General features: G+C 50.5%; 5 protein-coding genes; 1 reads left to right on the top strand and 4 right to left on the bottom strand.

The window, feature by feature from the left end:
- Positions 1 to 107: 107 nt before the first annotated feature.
- FFUJ_03427 (probable JLP2 DnaJ-Like Protein 2) lies at positions 108 to 1,032 on the bottom strand (the record flags this gene model as incomplete). XM_023575274.1 has 5 exons in its annotated part: positions 108 to 254; positions 312 to 565; positions 620 to 698; positions 856 to 896; positions 960 to 1,032. The coding sequence occupies 5 exons, from the start codon at positions 1,030 to 1,032 to the stop codon at positions 108 to 110; spliced, it is 594 nt and encodes a 197-aa protein (XP_023428482.1).
- Positions 1,033 to 3,721: 2,689 nt separating this feature from the next.
- Positions 3,722 to 4,239, bottom strand: FFUJ_03426 (uncharacterized protein; the record flags this gene model as incomplete). XM_023575272.1 has 2 exons in its annotated part: positions 3,722 to 3,780; positions 3,840 to 4,239. 2 exons carry the CDS (start codon positions 4,237 to 4,239, stop codon positions 3,722 to 3,724), a joined length of 459 nt encoding a protein of 152 aa, XP_023428481.1.
- A 4,967-nt stretch (positions 4,240 to 9,206) lies between these two features.
- On the top strand, positions 9,207 to 10,793 carry FFUJ_03425 (related to tetracycline resistance protein (probable transport protein); the record flags this gene model as incomplete). Its single annotated transcript, XM_023575271.1, has 1 exon — positions 9,207 to 10,793. One exon carries the CDS (start codon positions 9,207 to 9,209, stop codon positions 10,791 to 10,793), a length of 1,587 nt encoding a protein of 528 aa, XP_023428480.1.
- Positions 10,794 to 11,357: 564 nt separating this feature from the next.
- On the bottom strand, positions 11,358 to 18,408 carry FFUJ_03424 (probable acetyl-CoA carboxylase; the record flags this gene model as incomplete). XM_023575270.1 has 3 exons in its annotated part: positions 11,358 to 17,751; positions 17,818 to 18,083; positions 18,214 to 18,408. 3 exons carry the CDS (start codon positions 18,406 to 18,408, stop codon positions 11,358 to 11,360), a joined length of 6,855 nt encoding a protein of 2,284 aa, XP_023428479.1.
- A 4,145-nt stretch (positions 18,409 to 22,553) lies between these two features.
- On the bottom strand, positions 22,554 to 24,358 carry FFUJ_03423 (related to nuclear distribution protein RO11; the record flags this gene model as incomplete). XM_023575269.1 has 2 exons in its annotated part: positions 22,554 to 24,047; positions 24,131 to 24,358. 2 exons carry the CDS (start codon positions 24,356 to 24,358, stop codon positions 22,554 to 22,556), a joined length of 1,722 nt encoding a protein of 573 aa, XP_023428478.1.
- Positions 24,359 to 25,419: the final 1,061 nt, after the last annotated feature.

Here is a 25,419-nt window from a genome sequence, read left to right as displayed (position 1 = left end):
AATATGATGAGAATGAAGACAAGTAGTCCAAAATTGGATCTCCATAGTTGCATAAAATTGCAAGAATATGCATTGTATCATGCTGCTCTGATGTCGTCTCTCTCCTTTTACATAAAGTCGTCCTCCCAGTTCTCATCGCGGTCCTGGTTACTCGAACCAGCCATGTTTTCCTCTGTGAAGATATCGTCGTAGGCATGGTCCTTCTGCCACTTCTTCTCCTTCCACTCCTGAGCCTGTCGAGCCTCCTCCTTCTTCTACAACAAGATTTAACATCAGCAATCTCGCTTCAATATCCACGGGGACTTGCTTACCCTGGCTTGGAAAGCTGCCTGGTCACGGCGTCGCAGCTCCTTGAGGCGATCGTCTCTCTCCTGCTTAAAGTCTGGCTTCTTCTCTACCTTTGTCTTGTTGAGACGGTTGACGATGGGGTTCTCGCGCTGGGGGACCAGGACGCGCTTTACTTTGCGGGGGTCCTTGAAGCCGACTTGGCCGACCTCCATGCTGCCGTCTTTCTTGAGGTTAGACCATGGCGTGTAGATGACTGTGACGTTGTCTTTCTTGTTGCCTTGGGTGAGATGTCAGATATGCCGTGAGAGGAGATGAAAAGGAGGAAAGGTACCCTCGATCGAATTGGCCTTGGTCAACTGGGCAAGGTCCATGACGAGATCTTCAGGGAGGGCGTCCCATGTCTGGCCTTCCTGCATGCGCAGATAGATATGAGCACTGGAGAGCTTATCCGCGTGGAACTACGCAGACCCAACATTGTCAGTTTGCTCTATTCTCATTGAGCTATTCCTGGTCATCTCACCCTATACGTTACTCAGCACAAGCCCACACATTTAATGGAGAATCCTACCAGATATCCTCTTCCCAGCCGAACTTGATCAGGTCCTCATCTAGCATCAAGTCTCAGCCGGTGGGGAACAGCGCATTGTGATTATCATTGGGCATAAGCATACTCTCGAACTTGTCCTTGCCGACATAGATGAATCCTGGCGGATCGACCACGTTGGAGGTGAAGTAATAGACCATCTTGGAGTCTCTATAGTAAGATGAGAAGATCGGGAACAAAAGAAATGGAATAGAGAGGCTGAATAGGTCACCGTTGGTGATCTTGTGGTGAGCTGGTGCTCTGATGTGGGGATCTTGGATTAATTTTCGTTTGGTGGGGGTACTTGTGCACTAACAGAAAAGGTTCTCGGTGCCCACTGGAAACCCCCTAAAACAAGAGAGAAACCAGCCCACAGGATAACATCAGGGTACCTCTCATTCCTGCCAAAGTGGGATCCAGAGTTTGATTCACGTGACATCGCGACGATATCGTGAACGGCCATTTCACATTATTTTCTGTGCATCTGTAACTAAGAACTTCTCCTTTCATTTGACTGCCGTTCCCTTTCTTAAGCATCCGAAATACCACGTTAATTATTGTGCAGGGGCCTTGTCAAATTTGAACAGCTGCTGATGCAAAATAAGTGTTGGCCAAGGTTGTCTCACGACTCAGATCAAGGCTAACAAACTGACCATCTGAATCATGCTCTACTCCCTCGGCTGGCATAAAGCCCATGACCAGGAACTGGAATGAGATATCTGAAGATCTCCCAATGTCATGGTCTGTGTCGGGCCGGTGTAGCCCACATGATTCAGAAGAATTAAAGTGATGATATCCACTTATCCCTTTCTCGTAAACAGCCCAATGACCAGACAATGCAATTATGACGAGTCAAGCTCACGGTTATCGCAGTACGGTGCCGCTGTCACTTGTTTCCCCTATTGCTCTTCTAGTAGCTGAATTGGGCAAGCTGATCCGGGTTTGTTCATCCCGCAGAGCCCCAAAACAAGGACCCCATTCCCAACGTCACACGGCATTGGTATGTGAAGTGAGGCGTCAAGAGCTGAGAACCCTTTTGTCTTGATCAGCTACAGAATGTAGGATCGTGCCAAAGATCACGATCCGCCATGATCGTTGTCTTCTCAGTCACCAGTCACTCTTTGTTTGTGTAACACAACGATCGCCGTGTATGCAGACAAAAGCAACGCTGGTAGTTCAAAACCGGCCGGCTGTCTCAGCTTCTTATTTCCTTGGGGTATCCCCTGTCTAATTAGCCTGTGCCTAGATCCACCGTTCCTATTGTGCCGTCACGCCGGTTGAGTGATCTTCTCTTATTGGTTCTGTCTCACCGCGAATCTTGCTCGTTATTGATCATTTATGTATATTGCTTTTTCTTCTCTCATTTTTGATCGATGTCAATGTGCTCCACTCCACCCATGGATTAGACCCCCAATATCGGAACGGGGTCCCCAGATTTAGTCCGATCTCGTATCTCGGACTCGAGGAGTTATGTAAGAGTAACTTGATACAGTTCCTTGCAAGTTGACGGTCACTCTATCCACCGGGAGTCGCCGAGACATTCCGGGTATAGGTGTGAGGGATCACGATACTGCACAAATGGCCAGATACTTGCATGACATTCTTACAAAGAATCCAATCCGGACAACAGTGCAAGAGTGCGATCCTCATGTATGTATGTCAACCCTAGCATATAATGAGCAAGACAAGTGAGGTTGAACTCTCTTGGAGTTTCCTCTCCGGGCCTCGAGGTGCCAAACATCAGTGGCTGTTAGTCGAAACATGCACAGACGGTAAACGAGGTCCAAGCTCTCTACCGAGCTTGGCAAACATGTCAGGCCTGAGCTGCATCGGATGTCTCACCTCATCACATCCGGGGACTGACAGCATGCTCTTCTCCCGGGCCTCAAGTGTGGCCCTTTTAGTTGGGATACGGGTAGATGCAGGCTTCTTCCGGATCAAGTCATTCTATACCAACCCTATCAAGGTCAGTGACGTTGCTGATTGGCGTATGCAGGGCAATGTGAAGCCAGTGCCTACTACATGTATGTACATACTTACAACCTGAACGCACATACGTTGGCACGGTCAAACAGCTCATCTGTAGCGTCTTCCTAGATGCCGAAACATAAGAAGTTGAGCTGATAACGTTTTCCGCTTGTCCCTGGTGTCGGGGTCTTAGTTGGCTCCGAGCATCTGTTCCGAGCTCTGGGGGTTGGTGTTTCGATCTCAGCCACTTTTCCATCAGTTAGCATTAGCGCTCCGCGATACGCTGTGGCGTCGTGACTGTTGCTTTTTGGAATGCATTCCCAACAATAGCGTAGCTTGAACTTTGGTGTGGAGAAGGACCCTCCGTTTACTCAAAACCTCCAAACAGCATCAGTCATTCCATTCCGCCAAGGTGACAATATCGCGGCACCTGCGTAAACTTTCAGAAGCTAGATTATGCACGCTCATCTGCAGCCCGGAACTCTTGAGCCGCCGAGGTTCCATCGAGCTCCTAAGCGAGACGTAGTGTATCCCAACGGGCAGGGTCCGAGCTATTATGATTTTTGAAATTTCCGCGGAGGTCGTAAACACACAATAACTGATGAGTCAGTTCCGTTGACCCTCTAAGACCAAGATATATATAATACATGTGAAATCTCCCCGACTAACCACCGTGGATGTCGCGCCGCAGTTCCTCGAAGCCCTATTATAACCTGGCATGCAGTCTCATGCTTGATACTCGACACCACCGGTAGAATTCTCATTGGTTCTGCCTGATAGCCTCTGCAAGATGTCTATCAGCAGTCTCGCAAGTTTTTTCGTTGTGTTTGTCATTATGCTTTAATTGTTTCCGTCTTGATATTTGGAAGGTTGGTATTATGATTAATGGATGTAGACCCCAGCGGCCTGGAGAGCCCGGATGATGCTGCGCTCAGCGGAACCTTGACAAGTCAAAGTTAGCTGAATGAGGTTACTTTTTGTTGGGCATGGAGTAACTCACCAGCACTTACAGCCGGCACCGCTTCATTGACGACTGTCACACGGCTGCTCTTGGCGTGCGCTTGAAAATCATAACCGTCTGGGTTGTCATAGGCAACCTTGTAAATGTCGACTCTGATTTTGTAAGCGCCTTCGACTAGGATAGCAAGGTCTGTGTATGGGAATTGGATTGTTGTTCTCGAGGCTCCAGGTGTAGTTACATCGACGCCGTTCACCGAAGTGGTCCCCGACAAGCCTCCCTCAACAATGTTCCCTTCTCTCGTAAGTAAGAAGGCCATGGCGAAGAAATAGTGGCCAGTCACGGCTCCTCTGAAGTTTAACTCCGCAACGAGAGGTGGATGCAGGATGGTCGAGACCTGAGCTCGAGCAGGAGGTTGAATAACAATGCTAAAGGCTGTCATATTGTTTTTGGCTCCAAAGTATTGAACGATTTGCTTGATGTAATCTTATACATGGCACTAGTATGCCGTCTCAAAACTGACCCAATAGAGGTTTTATAGCATGTCTGGGTGATACAGTGTCGCAGACGGCCATCAAATATCCCTATCAGAGATATTCATCCGATGTTTCAATGCCAAAGATAGCCCAGCAATCTGCCTGTCAGAAGGGGCTTCCGCGTCAGGTATGGTGAAGTGAAGGTGATGAAGGAGTGAGGTCACGATACTTGGATGGCGAACAGAGTACCACTGTGCCTTTCTGTCGCCTGTCGTTTTATACTCATATATGACGGAAGAGACGCTGACTGGTAGGTTATTGTCCGACAGATGCAAGTATAGGCTTGTACCGGGAAGATGCCGTCAGATGAATGCTTGATTCTCTCGGGGGATGTTTGAGGCAAGGTAAGGTATAAAGGTCGAGGAGGGTTGGTTGATGGGATGTGATGTGGTATTATGGGAAGGCGACAACAGGCGAGGCAAAGGAAATGAGGCAATGACCAGCCAGCCACAGACAGGTAGATAGGTAAGGTACCTAGGTGTGAGTGTGACTCGTGAATATCGGTGATGGGGCAGGTAATAAAATCGAAGACTTGCAGTTGGTGGTTGTGACGTCTGCCCATATCTTGATATCGTGACAGATACCGGCTACATCTCTTGCCGAGGTTACAAAAAGCAACGATAGCCTCAGCTGAGATTCAAGCGAATGAGCAGCAACCGCTGTCTTGAACTGTGCATGTCTTTATGTACTCAGATCAAAAAACAAGGCGACGAGAGACGGCAAGACCACGCTACCTGCAGAGGCTGAACCGCGAGGCTTCACTTACAGTGAACGAGCGGCCGACCGGACCTGCACTTTAGTCGAGCGGTAGTTTCACTTTGCCCCAAAAGGACTGGTACGGTATTGCATCTACAGTAGCCTTGAACGCTCCCCGACCTCAAAAGATGAAGATGATGACACTGCATAGATGCGTTTCCGGGTTTGGCTCAGGGGCAAACATCAAGCTATGACCAGGATCTACAGCACCGGCAGTGCTATCCGGGAATAACTACAGGGAAGCTTCAGTAGAAGATTTAGAAGGTTCAGTGACCTGGTCATTAGTTAGCGTCAAAGTTTGTCCGCGGGGAATTCCCTTTGTTGGTGAGACAACGATCTTCAGCAAGGGACGGTGAACAGGGGCCATCCCTGACACACTTCTTTTTTTTTTTCACTTCAGGGCCTTGGCTCTGTCATGTCTCCACCGGAACATTTGGTGTTTGTTCCGTCATCAAGTCACCTACCATTGCGGCTCCGGTGTTGCAATTCTTCCAACCAGTCCAGGCAGACGAGATATTCAGCAGGATCCGCTACTTAGCAACAAACAAGACAAGCCACCAAATCACGCCACTTTCGATGTTAGTGTCCTGCAGCCCAGGAAGTTAGTTGGTTTGCTGCAGGCTTTGACGTCGATGAGACAAACCTGAAAATCCAGCACACGACCTTTTCTGGTCCAATCATAGACGCTGACTTAGTTGCGCAAGACACGGAATTCCTTGCGAGGATATGCCCTCAACCGCCCCGGATTTGACTCCTCCCCCAGCTCTCTATGGCTCTGGCTCTGGCTCTCAGCAGCGCGAGCGGATGTTTTACCGGGACAGGAATGCACTGCAAAAGAAATGCCACCAGTAGCGCTTCATGCTATACCCAAAAGTGGCTTGTTTGCTCCAAGCAAGATACGACTACGTGGATGGGTATAGATGAGGCGGGCAGAACTGGATGATACTGCCATATCTTTGGAAAAGTGAAGCGTGCATGACTAACTATCGTGTCCATCAGCCCTGTCAAACTGTTGGTTTGTCTTGACCGGCTGGTGTACCCGCCTGTTGAAGAAATGACTCGAGTCAAAAGGTCCACGCGAGGCATGATCAGACTCACTGGATAATCCACGAGTCGCAATCTGCATACGAGATAGGCATGGGACTGTATAAGACTTTGTCGGTACGATAAAAAAACGCATTGGGTATTGTCGAGTGCCTTTGGTGTTGTTGAAATGAAGCGTGGAGCTTGATATTCGACAAGGGTCTTGAGTTAGCCCGTAATGTGGGTTATGTTAGGGTGGACTACGGAGTAAGCTGGGCTGATTTGCATCCGGAGCATAAATTTACTGGAGACTCGATCAAGGGTTCATTGCCTATTTAGTCCGTTTGGTGTTAGCAGCATTTCATTATCACCAAGTTTGGTGATATGTCGGTCATTGTCGATTTCATTCTCAGGTCTATATTACAATTATCCTAGGCTATAGTATCATGTTCGGCAGCTCTTTGAATTACGTAGCCCTCTCTCTGTCCCCTCTTTGAGGCATTATACCTACAGTAGTCTTCAGATATCACGGGTCAAGGAACCGCTCGGGGAACCGGAGTGACATAATTGGTCCTTTAATAGTGATAGTGCTGCTGCAAACTCTTGCATCGTAAGGGACATAATGCATGATATCTTTCTCTAGCTGCTTGCACCTGCACCCTTGACGTTTTCTACCTCGTTTGTTCTTCTAGAATTTGCGGGACATCATCTCTCACAAGTACATACAGCACCTCCACAGCCATCGATCCATGCTTATAGTGCTGTGAACCCTGGCTCGCTTGGACTCTTGACAGCTCGGATCTTGTCATCTTTTGATCAATGTTATCCGAACATTGCAACCTCTCGGATGTACTTACGCGGGTTGTCACTGTAAATCCCGGCCTGTCAACGTTTTGAAAGTCTCACTCTCTACCTATGTTATCCACTTCCAGCGTTGCATTGCGTGAAAAAGACCCTTGAGGAGAGCGATCGATTCTAAGTAATAACAATGAGCCGGTTCTATTGCTTCTTGCCTTGCGTAGTCCCTGCCCGGGAAAACTCTTTCCGCACTTTCCATTCTCCGTCACTGCCCGTACCTCCCGTCCTTGTTTTCTGCCTTTACCTTATTCAGCGTCTTAAGGTACCAAGGCAGACATTAGAGTCAGTCATATTTTCTGTCCTGCAACCAACCTCGAACAAACTGCAGCAAACAGCGCACAAGATGCAGCCAGATTCAGCCACTATGCACGAGCACACACCTTGACTCATGGCATTCAAACAAGTCTCCCTTCGCACGACTCGTCGAAATGCATGCAACAGACGCCAAGTCTTGATCAAGGATACTACTTCCTTGTTCGCAGAAGATGTATGCTAGGCGATGCATGTTTGCCCAACCACACACGCACTCCTGACGGACCCAGTTCCTATTGGATCTTGATTCACCCGAATTGAGACATTTGGGACAAAAGTCCGATACATACTACGGTGTCCATCGCATTTCTCGACCAAGATCTGATAGTACTTTCGCTACGGTTTATTCAAACGACTGCCTCTGCGGAAGCTCCTACTGGTCTTCCTCCTTTGTCTATCTACTTGGCCGACCCTTGCTTTACTTCTTTGCATTTATGCGCTCACCTTACAACAGGGTACGTTAGTCGCCGCCATTCACACTTCAGAAAATGATCAATCTCCAACGTTCACCGGCCAGTCCAACCCACCAACGGTAGCCCATCGCTACATGATCTGCCTATGGGCTTTGTTACCGCGAAAGTTCATGAGACAAGAGATAGCAGTGCCGTCGGTCTTTGCAATCTCAGATAGCCGGGTTTCAAACTTGTGCCACGCCAAGAACTGTTTACGGCACTTGCATTTATGATATATGCATCTCATATGGAACTGAGCAGCAGCCCAAGACACCTCACCTAAGAAACGAAAACTTGATTTTCGTGCGAGATCCTAGTGTTATATGACACTCGAGGTATCTTTCAGCACCGCTGAATCGACGATCCGTGCTTCAATACATCCAGAACCCGCAATGTTACCTCTCCATTCACTGGCCATTGGAAAAGCAGAGGCGCTGTTAGCCTATACGTACTGTTTGCGGGGATTAGAGACGCCTCCACTTGGTTAAAATGCCGATGAACCGGATCTATGGACATGTTCTTGGATGTTTAATTCAACCTGACCCGCAGATGGCAGCTCATCCACACACCGGCCAGCCAAGATATGCTTTTTATCAACTGCAATCCACCGTCCACGTTTTTGATATGTTCGGTGTGGGATTGGAAGAAATCTGTTGGCCCAGAAGAAACTGCTCGGTTTCAAAACGTAAGGATCGGCGTTCACGAATCTTGAGCAGTCCACATTTCCCAACGTGCCGGCTTTGACTGACCAAACCACCGCCTGTCATTGATTCACAACAGCAGCCTGACTTGGAGGTTCGACGCTTTTTTAGAGGGTTAGTCCCTCCACAGGAAGCAGGCATCTTCCTGGTTGTAAAGCCAATGGCACCATGGGGTAACATTCAGTGCTTATTCTGTGCCTCGGTCAAGCGGGCCATGGCACTGGAGATGTTTGATTTGTGAAAGCCGATGACGCCGAGCAGTTTACTTCTCTTTGTGCTGAGCGACGGCTTATTCCTATAAAATCCTATATCAAAGGTTCCTAATCCCACTTCCAAATAAAGATGGTTTGAAACAAAGACCGTTTTAGCCATTATGAACGTTATGGAGCCTCTTTTTTTAATGAAGACGTCACCGAAATCAGCTTACCCTGCACTACAGCTCGCTCGATGTTGCCATCGAGCACGTGACCATTCCGTGAGATGACATCTCCACGACTTCCGAAACAGGCAAGTCAGCACTTTTGGGTGAGATCCATAAAAACTGTCGCCAACATGATACCCTCAATCTCACTCTCTCAGAATCGCGATCAGATCCGGTTTCGAGTGCGCCAAGACCCTCTGTCGTGTAGACAAGACGTCGTACGATCGTCATCAACTTTAATGCGCCTTGATCCTTGCTCTTTATCGTAGAGATACCACCCTCCATCCATCTCAATCGCGAGCTCGCCAGAGATATAAGCACACCCAGACGCCCCCCCATTGCCCGACACAATGACGGCAGAATCACCCAAGTCTCAAAGTCCTACCTCTGACTCTGCCTCGCGTGATGATTGGGATGCCTCTGAAGCTGGCCCGTTGCTTGCGCGTTTCGTTGGAGGGGGCCAACTTGCCCCAGATGCCGACACCGAAGCCTCAACTCTCATCGGCACCGCGTCGCCTGCTGACTATGGAGCTGTGACTTCCTCTGGCGATGGCACGGCGGAGGAAACGGGTGTCGCGAAGCCGGATGGCAAACCGCTCCCGAAACTCCAGGTGTTGCTGCTCTGCTACGCGCGCGTCATGGAGCCGATCGCCTTCTTCTCCATCTTTCCCTTCATTGCGCAGATGGTCCAGGAGAATGGCAACCTGCCCAAGAGTGATGTTGGTTTTTACAGCGGTCTCATCGAGTCTCTTTTCTCGGCTACCCAGATGACGGTGCTTCTCAGCTGGAGTCGGCTCGCTGATCGTATTGGTCGGAAGCCTGTTCTTCTCATCACGCTTTTTGGCACCGCTGTTGGGCCTGTGTTGTTTGGCATGTCAAAGACGATCTGGCAGATGATCCTCTTCCGATGCATAGCGGGTCTATTTTCTGGTTCTGGTCTTGTCATCAGGACTATGCTCTCTGAACTCAGCACCCCTGAGACACAGGCAAAGGCCTTCAGCTGGTTCGCATTTGGTGGAAACATAGGAATCTTCTTGGGCCCTATCATCGGCGGCGCCCTCGCAGACCCTGCTCATCAGTTTCCTCGGGCTTTTGGAAATGTCCAATTCTTCATCGATTATCCCTACGCGCTGCAAGGTATTGTTGTTGGTCTGATCAGCTCTACAAGCTGCATCACAACCGCTCTCCTTCTCAAGGAGACACTTCACGAGCCGAAGAAGTCTCACCACGAAGAGAATGGCCAGCCTCGAATGTCAACTTGGGAACTCGTCAAGTCTCGCCAAGTGGCCCTCGTTCTTTGGGCTTACAGCCATGCCATGTTCCTTGCCTTTGTGTTCACGGCCATTCTCCCAGTCGTTCTTTACACACCTGTCGAGCTTGGAGGCACAGGCTTTAACGCATTCCAGATCTCCATCTATATGGCCCTCCAAGGTGCAAGCCAAGCCATCTGGTTGCTCATCGCCTTCCCCATACTTCATCGATATCTAGGTACACGCGGTGTCATGAAACTCTGTGGATATGCGTACCCCTGGTTCTTCGTTGGATTCGTAATTCTCAACACGCTCCTCCGCGCTGATACACACGCTACTACTGTCATATTCTGGATCTTGGGTGCGGTGGTCACCATCGTCGGACCAGGCGTGTCCATGGCCTTCACAGGTGTGCAGCTGGCTCTCAACGACGTTGCGCCAGATCCTCACTTCTTGGGTACACTGAATGCTCTGGCCCTGAGTCTTGCAAGCGGTATAAGAGCCATTGTACCAGGTGCCGCAACGGCCATTTATGCCGTGGGTGTACGTGGGCAGATTTTCTGGGGCCATCTGGCCTGGGTAATAATGATTCCCTGTGCTGTGGGCTTTACTGTAGCTTGTCAGTATATACCCGAGGGGAAGAAGTCTTCAAAGGATGACAATGAATACGACGAGAATGAATCGTGAGAGAATAGCGATTCGTTGTTGGAGATGACACACGATTGAGATTAATGGTATACATCGAGCATAGCGATCAGCGTTTTTGAGCAGTGTAAAATGTGATATTTGACGCATAGCGTTTTGCTTTAAGCTTTTACATACAGGAGTTTGAGTTGTGATTGTCTTGTTTGCAACAAAGACAAAAGACTCTGCTCTCCGATGAAGATGATGAAGTGGACAGGATCGTCTATCATAGATCGTTAGGCCAAGCATCTTCCATAGCATAGGATGACAAAGTAAACCACGTATTCCTTGTTTGTTGCTATATTTCAATTGATTACGTTATCACCACCTCATTCGCTTCACATGGGACACAAACTTATACTTGAAGTAATAAAATGGATATTTGAAACCGAAACTAATCCAGTACCTGACGCCTCATACACATTCCGTTCTCTGTCTAACCTCCTTCATTTCTAACTGTCTTGATGACATGACATAAAACCATGATAGCATAAATAGCCAGTAAAAAAACACAGGGAATGAATGATTCCCATTTCATAAAGCCTCCTCAATATGTCCTTCTCTCCTTTACTGCTGGAGGTACTTCAGAATCTGCTCCCGCTCCTCAACGGGCATGACTCTGAGCACCTCACGAACACCAGTCCATCCAGCCTTAGCATGACCACGGACAACGCTGGCAACCTCAGCTGCCAACACCTCAGACTTGAGCGTCTCGACCTTCTCGCTGATGGTCTTGCGCTCAGTCTCGTACCACTCAGTAACTGCCTGATCATTCTTCTCCCAATCGACAATGCCCGACCAGCTGCGGAGAAGGTGCAGGTATCTGTCACGAGTCTCCGTGTTCTTGGTAGCAGTCTGGCTGTGCGAAGTGCTGATGATGGTGGAAGTCATGCGGCGGAGGATGTACTCCTCGTTGAGACGTCGGCGAAGACGCCAGTAGAAGAAGCGTCGAGCGTTGGTCCACTCAAGAATGTCACGGATGACACCCTTGGCCTTCATGCGGCCAGCACGGTCGTGAAGATCGGCGAACTGTACGGCAATCTGGGCGTACACGGGCAGCAGCTGCTTCTCACGGATGGCCATCTTCTTCTTAATCTCGTCGGTCTCCTCCGTGGACAGGCTGGAGTCCTCAAGTTGCTTCTTGAGACCAGCGTAGGTAGGATCCATGCGGGCCATGGTCTGGACCTGCTTGTCCTTGCGGTACTTGATACCAATGATACCCTCAGGCTCAAGAACACCACCACGGGCCTCGGTATCGGCGTACATCTCCATGGCGGTGGAGTTGATGGTAGGATCGACGACGACCCAAGAGCCACCACGTAGCTCGCCGAAGGGAGGAATGTAGATGAAGATGGGCTGCTCGTACTTGACAAGGGCATCGACGATGAAAGAACCGTACTTGAGAACCTCGTTGTACATGTCGCGCTGACCACCAGAGAAACCACGCCAGTTGGCAAGGATCATGAGAGGAAGCTGCTCACCATTATTGAAGTCGTTGATAGCCTGGGCAGTCTTGAAGGCAGAGTTGGGGTACCAGACACCACCGGCCTCGTTGCTAACCTGCTCGATAGAGTCAGGGTTGGCAGGGTCAGCAGGAGTGATGTTCTCCACAGATCGGACCTCGACAGCGATAACACCCATAGGGATGCCACCAAGACGAGCACGACCAACAACGACAGTCTTGGCCCAGCCGCCGAGAGCCTCAACGAAAGAGTCCTTATCGAAGAGACCAGACTCGAAACCGTTCTCGCCCTCGCGACCGCTGATCATCCATCGGACATCATAAGGCTGCTTCTGGGGAGGGAAGTAGGTAATGTCACGGTTCCAGTCATCAACGCTAGGGCTGACAGGGACAGGGCTGTTGCGCTTCTCGGGGACAAATGACATCCACTCGACGATCTTGGAGACACCAGCGAAGTCATCGTTGGCGGTCATATGAGAGACACCGTTGCGGTACATGATCTGAGTGCCACCAAGCTGAAGGTTAGAGGTGTAGACCTCACGACCAAGCAAGTTGTTGAGGGCAGGGGCACCAGTCAAGATGATGGGCTGACCCTCAATCTGGACAGCACGCTGGCCAAGACGGACGAGGTAGGCACCAATACCAACGGATCGGCAGGTGACAAGGGTGACAGTGAAGATGTCATTGTAGGCGCGGCTGGTGGCACCAGCAATGAGACCAGAGCCTCGCAGACACTCAACACCGAGACCATCCTCCTTACCGACGATTGTGACGATCTTGTGTCGCTTCTCACCATCCTCGGAGACCTCCTCGGTGATGACGTCTTTCTCGAAGCGAGTCTTGGTCTCCTCATCGAGGTAGAGGTACTTGAAGCCGGAATCCTGCTTCTCGGGGTTGTTCCAAGCGACCTTGAAGTGACCCATGAGCTCATCAGCAAGGCCAAGACGAGCACCAGAGTTAGCAGAGAGGTAGATACGGGGGATACCCAGCTTGCGAGCAAGCTCAGTGCACTTGTGGAAGAAGTCATCTTCCTTGGGACCGAATGAACCAATCTTGTAGGTGATATCGTTGGCAATGACAATGAAGCGACGGCCGTTGGGGTATTCAGGGGTGCGGGCCCTGAAGATCCAACCGACCATACCACAGGTGTTGGTGCCAGGCTCGCGGTTGACCTCATCGAGGCTGTCCTTGTCATCAAGAACAAGCTCAGTGAAGCTGATGCAGTCACCCGTCTTGGGCTGCTGGGAAGCCAGGCTAGGCTGAGCCTTGACGGCCTTGACCCAGGAGTTCTGGATGGCCTGTCGGAAGAGCTCGGGGAAATCGTAGACGTACTGAGTTCCCATAAGGTGAGCCTTGTAACGCTTGGGCTGGAGCCAGTTCTTGGTGGCATAGGGGGTAGAAACGGGCATCAGATGCATAGGACCCTTCTCGTGGGTACCACCAATGCTGTGGAAGACCCACTCACCCTTCTCCGACTTGCGCTCGGCATACATGTCGACATCGACAACGTAACCAGAAGTGTTGGTGATGACAACGCGAAGAGGGTAAGGCTCGCCAGTCTGAGGGTCAGTGCAGATGATGCGGATCTCGACCTGAGCGATACGGAGTCTCCAAGCACGGATACCGAATCGGTCAAGGAAGCCCTGAAGACTCTCCTCGACCTCCTTGGGCTGAAGCTGGAATACAGGAGAGAAGTTGATAAAGACCTGGTTCAGATCAGAGTTGTTGTTACCGATAATTTCGAGAGCGTCAAAGATATCGTTGACAACGCGATCAGCCTCAGAGATGAGATACTCGGCAGTAGGGATCTCGTCTCGGAGACGACCAGGTCGGATGACAGCACGAGTGAAGTATCGCTTATCGGTGTCCACGTTCTTGCCCATACCCTCGTAAACGTGGATACTCTTGTTCTCAGTGAAGACGGGCTTGATGTTGAACTTGCTGAGACGAGCAAGCTCAAGTTGGAAAGCAAGAGCGGGCTCGCTGTGACGGATACTGTCATCTTCCTTATACTCGGGTCCACGGAAAGTGTAATAGCCGGGGTAAGAACCATCGCTGTGACCGCAGATGAATGTCAGGCGGCGGACACCACGAGCAAGGAGCTCATCCTTGAACTGCTCGACGATAGGAAGAATTTCCTCGAGGGCCTCACGGTCATCGCGGCTCTCAACATCGCGGATAGCGACGTTGATGACAGCAGAGAGTTCTTCCTCGTGCTGCTTGGGCTGGGCAGGCTTGCGCTTACCGCTGAGATCGGGGATGAGACCGGGGGTGCCGGGAGTGTTCTTCTTCTTCTGCTTCTGCTCAAGGGCGAGAGCCTCGAGAGCCTTGCCAATGAGGTCCTCGGCATCTTCGATGTACTTGCAAGGGACAATGACACCCTTTCGTGTAGGCTCGTCCTCCCACTTGCCAGTAAGATAAGACATATCACTGATCGAGTGGATTCGCTTAAAGTTGAACTCGCCTCCGCTAGGGGTAGCAGGAGTAGAAGGAGCAGCAGACTGCAGGGGAAGACCGAACTCAGACTGTCCAAGCTTTCGGAGCTGGAAGTCCCAAGAAACGAACTGAGGAGCATCGTTCTCATCCTGGTGATACTCAATCTGCTTGAGGATGTACGCACGGTAAGCTCGGCGAACGTAGACCTCAAGAGAGGCCAGGGACACCCAAGGATCGTCGTGAGCGAAGAACATGGTCAAGACATCGAAAACGGTGTACTTGGAATCAACAACCTCCTTGATAATTTCAAGGCTGGGCTCTCGGTGGTCCCAACCAGTCTCGCCGTATCGCGACTCGATGACGGAAGAGCGGAGGATGTGCTCCATCTGGGCGGTTCGCTCCTCGAGCGAGGGAAGAGCACACTGAATCATGATCTCACGAGCCTTGAGGGAAACCTTGGAGGTAGGACGCGACTGGAGCTCAGTGAGCAGGCGGAGAGTCTCGCGAAGGTTCTTGGCGATGCTTCCAGCCTTAGGCTTGTTGGGGCGGTATTCCTCAAGGATGGCCAGGATAAGAGAGCTCTTGGAGCTGACACGGCTGTGAGAGAGAACGGTGTGAACAACCTTCATAATGTCCTCCTTGTGCTGGTCACGCAGCTGAAGAATAACAGCATCTTCCTGAGGCTGGTTCATGAAGAGGTTCTCAACCTCCCAATACTGCTCAAGAAGACCCTTAATGACGCTAAGCTCTCGGTTTTTCTGGCCATCGGCGTACATGTCGAGGACCTCGGTAAGAGGGGAGAGAGTGGCCTTGAGAAGGTCGGCATCACCAGCATCAACATTGTCCTCGAGGAACTTGTTGAAAGCCTTAGTGAGAGCCTTGGCGGGGAACTCTCCGTGGCGAGACTTGCTGCGCTCAACGATCTGAGTGAACTGAGCGTCGAGTTTCTGAGGCATACGCGAGTGGAGAGCAGAGAATTGGGCGTTCCACTCGCTATAGGGAAGCTCGGGATCGCGGAGAACCTCAATGAGCTCTTTGAGGGTGTTGGCCATGATGACAGAGTTGTCATAACCCAGGAGAATATTGTGGAGGATGTTGTAGAGGAGGGAGAAGCGCTGAGCGGGCTTGGCACCGACAACGACAGGCTCGCCATAGGCGGGGAGCTTGTCGACGAAAGCCTGAGCCTGCTTGACGCGGCTGGGGTCGTCAAGGGCCAAGATACCGAGGATATCGCCAGCCTCGAGAGTAGCTCCGGGTTGCTTGATGAGCTGGACAACACCATCTTCTTGAGCAACGAGAGGCATGTACATCTTCATGACCTCGACCTCGGCGAAAGCCTGACCGGCACGGACATGGGCCCCGTTCTCGACGGAGTACTTGACAAGCTTACCAGGGCTGGGAGATCGAAGCTGGGTAGGGTCGTTCTCCTGCTCAAGCAAGCAGGTCTTGCTGTCGACGGACAGACGGGTAGCACCAACCTCTTCCTTCCAGTAGACGTTGTGACTGCGGCCGTCAAGAAGGACCAGGAGACCACCATCGCTCAGAGAACGGACACCGATGGAGCACTTGGAACCGTTGATGAAGAGATGGTAGCTGTCAACGCTGGCGCGTGTAGCGGTGAACTTGTAACGGTAACCCTCGTAGATGAAGTCGATGGTGAAAACGGTCTTAAGAACGTCCTTAGAGGGCACTTGACCCTTCTCAAGTCCGGCTCGGTACTCAGTCATGCAAGCCTCGCTGGCAATGTGAGCCTTGGTGACGGCACCACAGACAACAGCAAGCATGGTCTCAGGTCGCTCAGCAGTAAGACGCTTGGAGATAAGCTCATCCAACCAGCCAGTGGAGATGGTGTTGTCCTCGAAAGCCTCGGTCTCGAGAAGCTTGATGAGATACTCGATAGTAGTTCGGAAATCACCACGAATGCTCAGCTCCTTGAGAGCCATGACCATGTGCTTCCTTGATGCAGAACGGTTCTCACCATAGGCGAAAATGTGACCAAACTGACTGTCTGAGAAACTGTGAATACCACCCTGAGAACCGACGGAAAAGTAACCCCAGACATTGGAGCTACTCCTGAAGTTGAGCTCGTGCATCACACCGTTGGAAGGCTTGAAACCCTCACCAGGATCCTCAGAGGTGATACGGCAAGCAGTGGTGTGGCCCTTGGGCTGGGGTCGTCGTTGGCTCATAGATGTGCCCTCGTTCTTGAACTCGAAGTCGATCTCACTGAAGGTCTTGGGGTCGACACCGTATAGGAGTCGAATATCACGGATTCTGTGTAGAGGGATACCCATGGCAATCTGAAGCTGGGCAGCGGGCAGGTTGACACCACTGACCATCTCAGTGGTGGGATGCTCGACCTGGAGACGGGGGTTAAGCTCCAGGAAGTAGAACTTGTCGTCGGCGTGAGAGTAGAGATACTCGACGGTACCGGCAGAGACGTAACCGACGAGCTTACCGAGACGAACAGCGGCATCCTCCATAGCCTTGAACGTATCGGGCTTCGCAATGGTGACGGGAGCCTCCTCAATAATCTTCTGGTGACGTCGCTGAACGGAACAATCACGGCCGAAGAGTGAGATGTTGTTTCCATACTGATCAGCAAGAAGCTGGACCTCAAGATGTCGGGCATTGCCAGCAAGCTTCATAATAAAAATGGGAGAACCGGGAATTTCGCTGGCAGCGGCCTTGTAAAGAGCCTCGAAGCCCTCTTCCTCGGTGGCCTTTCGGATACCTTTACCACCACCACCTTCGGAAGCCTTGATCATGACAGGGAAGCCAATCTCCTTGGCCTTCTCAAGACCCTCCTCCCATGATGTTACGCAACCCTTGGCGTAGATATCATCGGCGACGGTGACAATGCCCTTGTCATCGACGGCGACCTCGTCGACGCCTGTTCCTGACCAAGGAATACACGGCACCTCGGCGTGCTGTGCTACAATTGTGGAGGAAATCTTGTCACCTAGTGATCGCATGGCAGATCCGGGAGGTCCGATGAAGACAATTTTGTTGGGGGAGGCGGCCAGCGACTCTGGCAACTTTGGGTTTTCTGAGGCGTGACCCCTGAATATCTTGTTAGTCCATGTACATAGAATCGCAGCGAGACAAAGTCTCTGTGAGACAACTCACCATCCAGCCCAGACGGCATGGACATTCATGCGCTCAGCAATATCCACGATCAGCTCGACGTTGGCATAGTTGTGGTTGTTTGTGCCGCCGGGAACCTCGACGTAGTGGTCGGCCATTCTAATGTATTCTGCGTTGGCCTGCAGATCTTCGGGGGTAGCCATCACAGTGAAGTGAATGGCTCGCTCGTCGCCGAACGTCTCGTAAGCCCATTTTCGGACTGATCGAATCTCCTTAACGGCAGCGATACCGTTGTTGGCAATGAGAACCTGTAGAGCAGAGTTATTGTTAGCAAACCCGTTACGATCGCTTCAAAGTTCAGAACTGGCGGGGTAGACGGAGTTGATCCAATTCTACCTCCCCAGAACTCCAATTCTGGCGGGAAAGATATGTCCTTACGTTGGTGATGACAGTGTGGCCATCATTCTGGCCAACAAAGTCCTTGACCTTGCTCGGAGGAGCATTCTCCAATCGGTTGCCGCCGATGAAGTGGTCTGCAATATGGAACTTCTCTGCATACGACGCCTTGCCATTGACATAGGGCACCGACCGCCCATTGGCACCCTCCTGGGCACCAGCTGAGATCTCAGTCATGGCTACTGCGTTTATGTGTGTAGAGGAAGAAAGAAGGGAGGAGAGGACGAGGAGATTATGAAGGAGGAGTCGAGAGAAAGAAGTCGGAGATTCGAAATATGGAGGAGAGGAGGAGTTTGATCAGGTTGAGAGAGTTGAGTCGTGTCGCTCTCAGGTCGTCATGAGCCGGTCAAAGTGGCGGGCGCGCAAGGGCAGTTTACGGGCAGGGGTAGCTCCGTCCGAAGAAAAAACAAGATCCGACGGGACGGGAGCTGGGCCTGTTTTTCTGCTGTTACTGTTGGGGAAGCAAAAAAAAAAAAGTGTCCCAAGTGTGGTATAGGCGCTAAAAATACAGAAGGGTCGAAGGGTAGGCACTGTCGGGTCTGTAATTAAGATGAGGTGGATAAGGTAAAAAGGAAGACGTTCTTGGTTGAGGAGGACCAGAACAGATGAATTATGTAGATGGGTTGAACAAGGTATTAATCTCGTTCGTCTTCCTTTGAGTCAGGTTACCACTTTGAGGATCGAGAAAGGTTGGAGGGAGGACAGAGGAGGAGAAGTCTTCATCAAAAGGGAAAAAAGAAGTGGGAGGTCATCAACACAAGTACAAGTACGGATACAACCTGAAGCTTGGGATTGGCTTTGGGATGTACAAATTCAATGGATCTGCAAAGACTCTCCACTTCCATCTTCCCCTTGTGGGTTGTTGACTTGGTACTGTTGACTGCTGTTGGCTGGTGGCAAGCACCTCTCGGCACCTGGCGGGGAAGATGAAGCTAGAAACTAGAACTGTTGGGAGACAAACCCGCCTGGGCGTACAGTAAACCTACGGGACCCCCTGGGGGCTTGGGGCGGGGTGCCCAGTGAGAGACTAACTGACTCTATAGACGATACAGTAAAAGGTATCCAGCATTCTACAGTGTACCCCAATGGAAAAAAAAACATCTTCCAAAGGGTGGAGTTTCTCAATGTCATGTCGGCTTTGCAATGACCCGGAATGCAGTGGAGGGGAAGCCATTCAGGGTCCCCGTCAGTCTATAACCAGACTGGGATTAGATCCTGACATGGATGGTTGAGGGGCCGGTATTTTTCGTTGCGAGTGGAGGTGGGGGGGCCGTAAAACGCCAGACAATAACACTCAGACACTACGGCTCCCATCTCATTCCCAGCCAAGGCGTCTCTAGGGGAGCGATTGATGGGGAGGGGCACAGAGTACGGGTAATGCCATTTACTAGGGGCCGCATTGGCTTGGAGCTATGAATGGTTGAGGTCAATGAATGATGATGTTACGGAGACCGAACAAAGTCTCCGGATTCCGTATCGGAAGCCGGTGTACATTGTGTGTTACAACAAGTCATGATATAATTGGAGAAGAGAGATTAGCTATGATGATGCAAAACTCAATCCGCTATCTAAATGGGTTCCTGAACGGGAATGTTGTGAATGGTCAGCTGCGGCTTCATGGTTGGTCTTCATTAATGCCCGTGTAAGTCAATGCCCGATACACTATTTCCCCAGTCACAGCTATAAACAGCATGGAAATGTAACAAAAATCTTGATCGGTGAATCTTTAATTTATACTGAAGCTTGTTGGTTACTCAATAAGGCTCCGATGATGAATTCGGAGATTTTCGGTCCTTGTTTATCGGAGGTGGCTTACATGTTCGGAACCCGATCATCGACGAACTCACTCACAATATGCTCTCTGGTCATCCTAATTCCCGAATTCTCCTCCGGTGCTCATAAACCCCATTCTAATCATCACTATATCGCTGAGCAGCATTCGCCTTCTATAAAACAAGCGTCCCTGGATCCGTCCTCCCATAGCATCACAGTCTTGACAGCCTCCAACCTCAGCCTTCAACACCCTACCTTACCTTACCTTATCGCACCGCAAGGCTGGCATCTTCCGTCATAGCTATCTCGTGTACGTACACACCCCTTCCATTTACAAACTAGCAGATCTCCAAGACATCCAAAAGCCACAAACACGAGCCGCATGTTGGGAACCAGTCAGGGGTTAGGGATCCTAATCGAGGCGTTGAGTTGCGGCTCCAACGTTTTGATGTGACGTCTGAAGTTCCTGTGATCCGAACGCCGTTGCCTTGAGCTTTTACCGAGCGAGATCGAACGATGAAGGAAGCTTGGATAGAGGTCAGGGATGGGAGCTGGGTAGTTGGGTAGCTGGGGTTTGATTGTGACAGGAAAGATGTAAGTGGTCAATTTCTCATTTTGGTATTATTGCATTAAGGTATACCAATTTTCTCATTTCTCTTGGTCTATCGTCGTACTTGTTTATTGAGTAGTTTATCTATTGACCACCCACGATATTCTGTACATAGTTGAGGCTATTCGTACGTATTGAGGATGCCCTTTGAGCTTCTAGGATATACACATACATACAATCTAACAACCATTCAACTCATCAATTATCTCCCTCCCCTTAGATAGCTAATTACTCCTATCTCCCCAGTCGTTTGTAGAACCTTTGCATCCTCTACATCTCCCTCACCATCCTCAATATCTCAATCCCAAGCTATCGTCATCCTCCCTCAGAGTCCTACCCTAGAATCTCAATCTCAATCTCAGATCCAACAACTGCACTCCCCCCACTTCCCACTAGTGCCCTACCTTAATTCTCCCACGCCCCTTTCGACGGGTCAAGAAAAAAAAAGGATCTCCCCAATTGTTGAGTTCCCCAATCCTCCACGTCACCCAATCAAACACAACCTTCTTTTCGGAGTTTTTTTATCGTTCAATTTCAGAACCGCAGCCTCGTTACCCACGGTCATTTTCCGAATCCCCAACAGTGTATGTACACATTAGATTGATGGATATTCGGGTTTGGTTTCAGGAGGTGTTGGTATTGCCGGGGGGCCAGCGGAGCCGAAGTTCGGCGATACGTGGGATCTGAGCTGCATACTGACTGCATCCTTTTCAATGTTGAATGAGTTCGAACCATTTGATATGACCGTGTCTGATATGTTGGCATTGATCTAAAACAATGAGTGGTTGCGCGTAATATCCTGAGAGTAATAATGCCTCCGCTAAGTTCAGGCAAAACAAGGTTGCATCCGTTGTTCCGATCAATCGATCTCGGCTCAACAGCTTCATTTGACCTCAACCACTACCCATGATGAATTAAAGGTTAGACAAGTTGATTGAACCTGTTATCGTAAACACAACTATCATCCAAGTCAACAGCTTAACTTCTTTCATATCAGATATTATTTCGTATCAGTACCACAAAGACAGCGCTGCTTTGGCCTTCACATTTAACACTCTGAAACCACCATGAAGTTATGTGTATGTATTGGGCGTATCTAGACCAGGTTTCACCTCCAACTCCCCAGTCCTCGAGCTAAAGCTAAGATATTGCATCATACGCCTCCACAGTCTGTATCTACACCTCCCTCTCGCTCCCCCTACTCCAATTTGCACAAAGGAAAAGAATAGATAAATAATTCAAGATCGTAAGGCAACCCAGACTAATCTAGCCCGCGGGCCGTTGCCTCAGCCTTGTCAGACATCGTACGACTCCCCACTGATGTCCGCCCTCCCCCGCGAGCAACCTTACTTCACATAGAAAAGTAAACGTAGCCTCGCATCAACTCTTCCCCAGTATTACCCGCTCCCATCTCGCAAGCCGTTTTTTAAAATAAGGACCATCCAAGTTGATTTGCCCGGTCGATGACTCGCTTTTGGTGCGGTACACCCCCGTCCCTCCAGGCCTGGCCGGTATAGCATGTACGGATATGTGACTCGGGCATATGTACACCTAGCCAGGCCCTTCCCATCTAGAAAAACAAAAGAAAAACAATAATAAACAATGCCATCCATGTCTTCATAACGTCCGTAAACCCCGGTACCGAAATCCCAATGTACCCAAAGAAGCAGAAGTATTAGTAACGAAGTCTGCCAGAGAGCAAGAAGTGGAATCCCGTAACCATCGTCAACACCGTCTTCGCCGTCTTGAAGCGCCAGCCGTAAAAGTATGCCGAACCGTCAATGCCACCCCTTATGCTTTGTAGAAACGGATATCAATGATAAGGTGAAATGCGACCAATTTGATTTGCGTAAACCGCTCGAACCGCTTGCAAAGTAAAACCATGTCAAAGAATATAAACGACCTGGGACAATCGTAGAATTTCGTGGGATACAACTGTTTAGTAGGTCTCTCCCAGGTCGCTCAGTTTCCTTGGGCCGGATACACTGGACCTCATTGTGTTTGCGCTTATCCTTCGGCTACCGCTCTGGCGTCGAATCGTTGGCATGGGGATAGCGCTGCCTTCACCGTTCGAGTATGTACCCCTGCGGCTTGGCGTTCGGAACTCTCCCTCATCCTCTTCTTCTAGGTCCAGGTGGCTAATGCTGGCAGAGTGGCCATGAATCGACCCTCCCATGGAGGAGCGAGGTCGGCCCATGGGTGTTCGAGTTCCTGAGAGTGATGCCCTTGAAACAGGTCGTGGGATCATTTCTCCGGCGGTTCGTGAGGGTGGTCGGGCATACGAAGTGACACTAGCACGTGAGCTCGGCCTGCTGATCTCCTCCGGACCTCCACGGTTCGGCAATGGGCCAAATGATAAGCGGCTGACCCCAGACGTGCTAAGACGGGGCACGTGGCTTCCCTTGGTTGCTGGTGTTGGAATACCGGTGGTTGGTGTCATGTCGTCGCCTGCAACCGAAGATGCGGTAGAGCCACCAGTGCGCTTACGAGAACGGATCGTAACCGACGAAGGCACATTGGTAGAGCTATAAACCGACGTTCGAGGTGAGGCGCGAGGTGGAGTGCGAGTCGGCCCGGGAAGCTTAGATCGCGCGGAGTGCACACGAGCCTCGAGGCGTTGCATCTGGGCGGTAAGGGTTCGAATATGGGTGAGAGAGTTAGAGGCGGGAAGTTTGTGAGAAGCCGAGCGAGGCCCAACGGCACGGTTGGCTGGCGTGCGCATCGTCGTTGTGCCACCAGTCGAGATACGGCTACCAGGCGCACGGGTCGTCTTGGTAGGAGGCTTAGATCGAGGTTTGGGAGTGATGCTGTTGTCCGATGAGGGCAAACGAGAACGACCGGATGCTCTGGAAGTAGCGGGAGTTCTCGATGCCGTCTTGGGAAGAGTTCCAGAGACGTCGGACATAGGAGGCGAAGGCGGGTCAGGAAGTTCGGAGAGAGTGTCCTCGTCTGGTACGGGCGACTTGGAATCTGGAGGCGTGGTAATGAGAGGAGAGCTGGCTGTAGAGCCAGGAGAGGCGGGGTGGTCGAAAGTTGGCGACTCGAGGATAGAAAGGTCGGTTGAAATGGTGGACAGGTGACGAGACTCCTGTTTCTTGATCTTGTCCTGCAGAAGCTCTGCTTCAATCTTGAGATCGCCCAGTTCCTCGCGCAAGCGCTGTGACTCGATACGTAGCTGTTCACGCTCCTGCTCGCCAATCTTGATCTCCTCTTCCATCATGACAGCCCTCTCAATCGCCTGGTTGTACTTTGACTCCATATCTTCCAGAGATGACGTGGTGTTGCGCGCCTGTCGCTCAAAGTCATCGTTGGCAACTTCAATATCCCTCAGCTTCATTTGCAAAGTCCTGTTTGTGTCTCGAAGTGTGGTGATTTCCTTCTCGAGTGCATTCTGGGATGCGCTGGCCTCTGTTTTCGACTCTCTGTATTTTCTCTGTGCGACGAAACGAAGCCATTGTCAGCCAAAAACGTCCCGCCCGATTAGAGTTGGAGGCTGTTGGGAATGAGTAGACATACCTTCCACTCCTCAACCTCGAAACCAAGTGCTTCGGCTTTTTCTTGGTGATGTCGCTCCTGCTTCTCTGCTCTCTCGATATCCTTCTCCAACTCCTGCTCAAGCTCCCTACTTGAATCCCTGAATTCGGCCAGTTCGGATTCTAATTGTTCATACTGTGACTTGTACCAGCCAAGGGTATCCTCGACGCTGGCCCCAGGACCTGGCGGAGAGGATGGAGGCTCTGCCATATTGCGTACTTTAATTGATTTGCTGGTGTTTGTTGTTGTTTATTGTCTCTCTCGCATCGATATGTATGTAAAGGGGGGGCTGCTGTCGCGATATCGAAATGTCGGGAGGCGGGATGAAGAAAGGTGGCGCAGGCGATAATACGTGGGTAACAAAGATGAAGATCGTTGATGGATTCGTCGAATGATTTGATGCTATGACTGCGCAACTGTCGGCATAGTCAGTCGCCCTGTTCTTGGGCGAAGTGGCGGGAGATTTCGCTCACCGATTCCAGGACCCAACGATGATCGGAAGGGAAACAGAGGATGACCCTGCCCTGTCTGTCTATTCGCAAACGGTACCTACCTAAGTCTTACCTATAGAACTGCAAGATGCTGGAAATCTGCAGTTGTTAGTATTCGCGGCCGCTGGAGAGCGGAAGTTCCATGGGTAGGAAACGTCGCGCGATGATTGTCGTAGTTGTTGAGTTGATGTGAGTGTTGAATCAATGTTTGGCCTGTGACCTTGGGCTGTTGATGCGACACATGGTCCCCCCATTCTCCTTGTGCCAGCATCATGCACTAAACTCAGATAGGAAAGGTCAGTGGCAGCCATGGGCAACAGGGCGTTTCCGTTCCTTCAACGACCCCACTATTGGACAGCAATCCTCTGTCTCAGATACACACGTGACTCATATGACTCTTTGTGCCTGAATTGTGGTCGTATCCATTCTTTGTTATGTGCGTTGTCAATTCTACCCATCTCTATCGCTTGAAGCTGATCGGAAAGATTCACTTTGATCTGAATCATCTCAAGTTTCTCTTAAGCTCAGTGCATTGACCTAGGGGTTATCCGTATGCACCACTGCTCTGATACTTTGACAGGGGTTCGCCACTTTGTCTTAGACTCAAGTTTCATAACGTGAATCTATGAATAGAAGCTGATATTAACCCACGATCCATGACAGACAAGCATGTGCGTCATTTTCGCATGACGGGCAGCTTTGACAACTCATACAGCATCACAAAAAGAAAATTAGAAATTCTAGGGATATAAACTAGCCTGAAAGACGACTTGTCAACAA

Source organism: Fusarium fujikuroi, chromosome FFUJ_chr03, assembly GCF_900079805.1.
Source record: "Fusarium fujikuroi IMI 58289 draft genome, chromosome FFUJ_chr03".
In the NCBI taxonomy this organism is placed as follows: Eukaryota; Fungi; Ascomycota; class Sordariomycetes; order Hypocreales; family Nectriaceae; genus Fusarium; species Fusarium fujikuroi.
The sequence above is the reverse complement of the archived record's forward strand: the minus strand, read 5'-3'. Positions and strand labels throughout refer to the sequence as shown.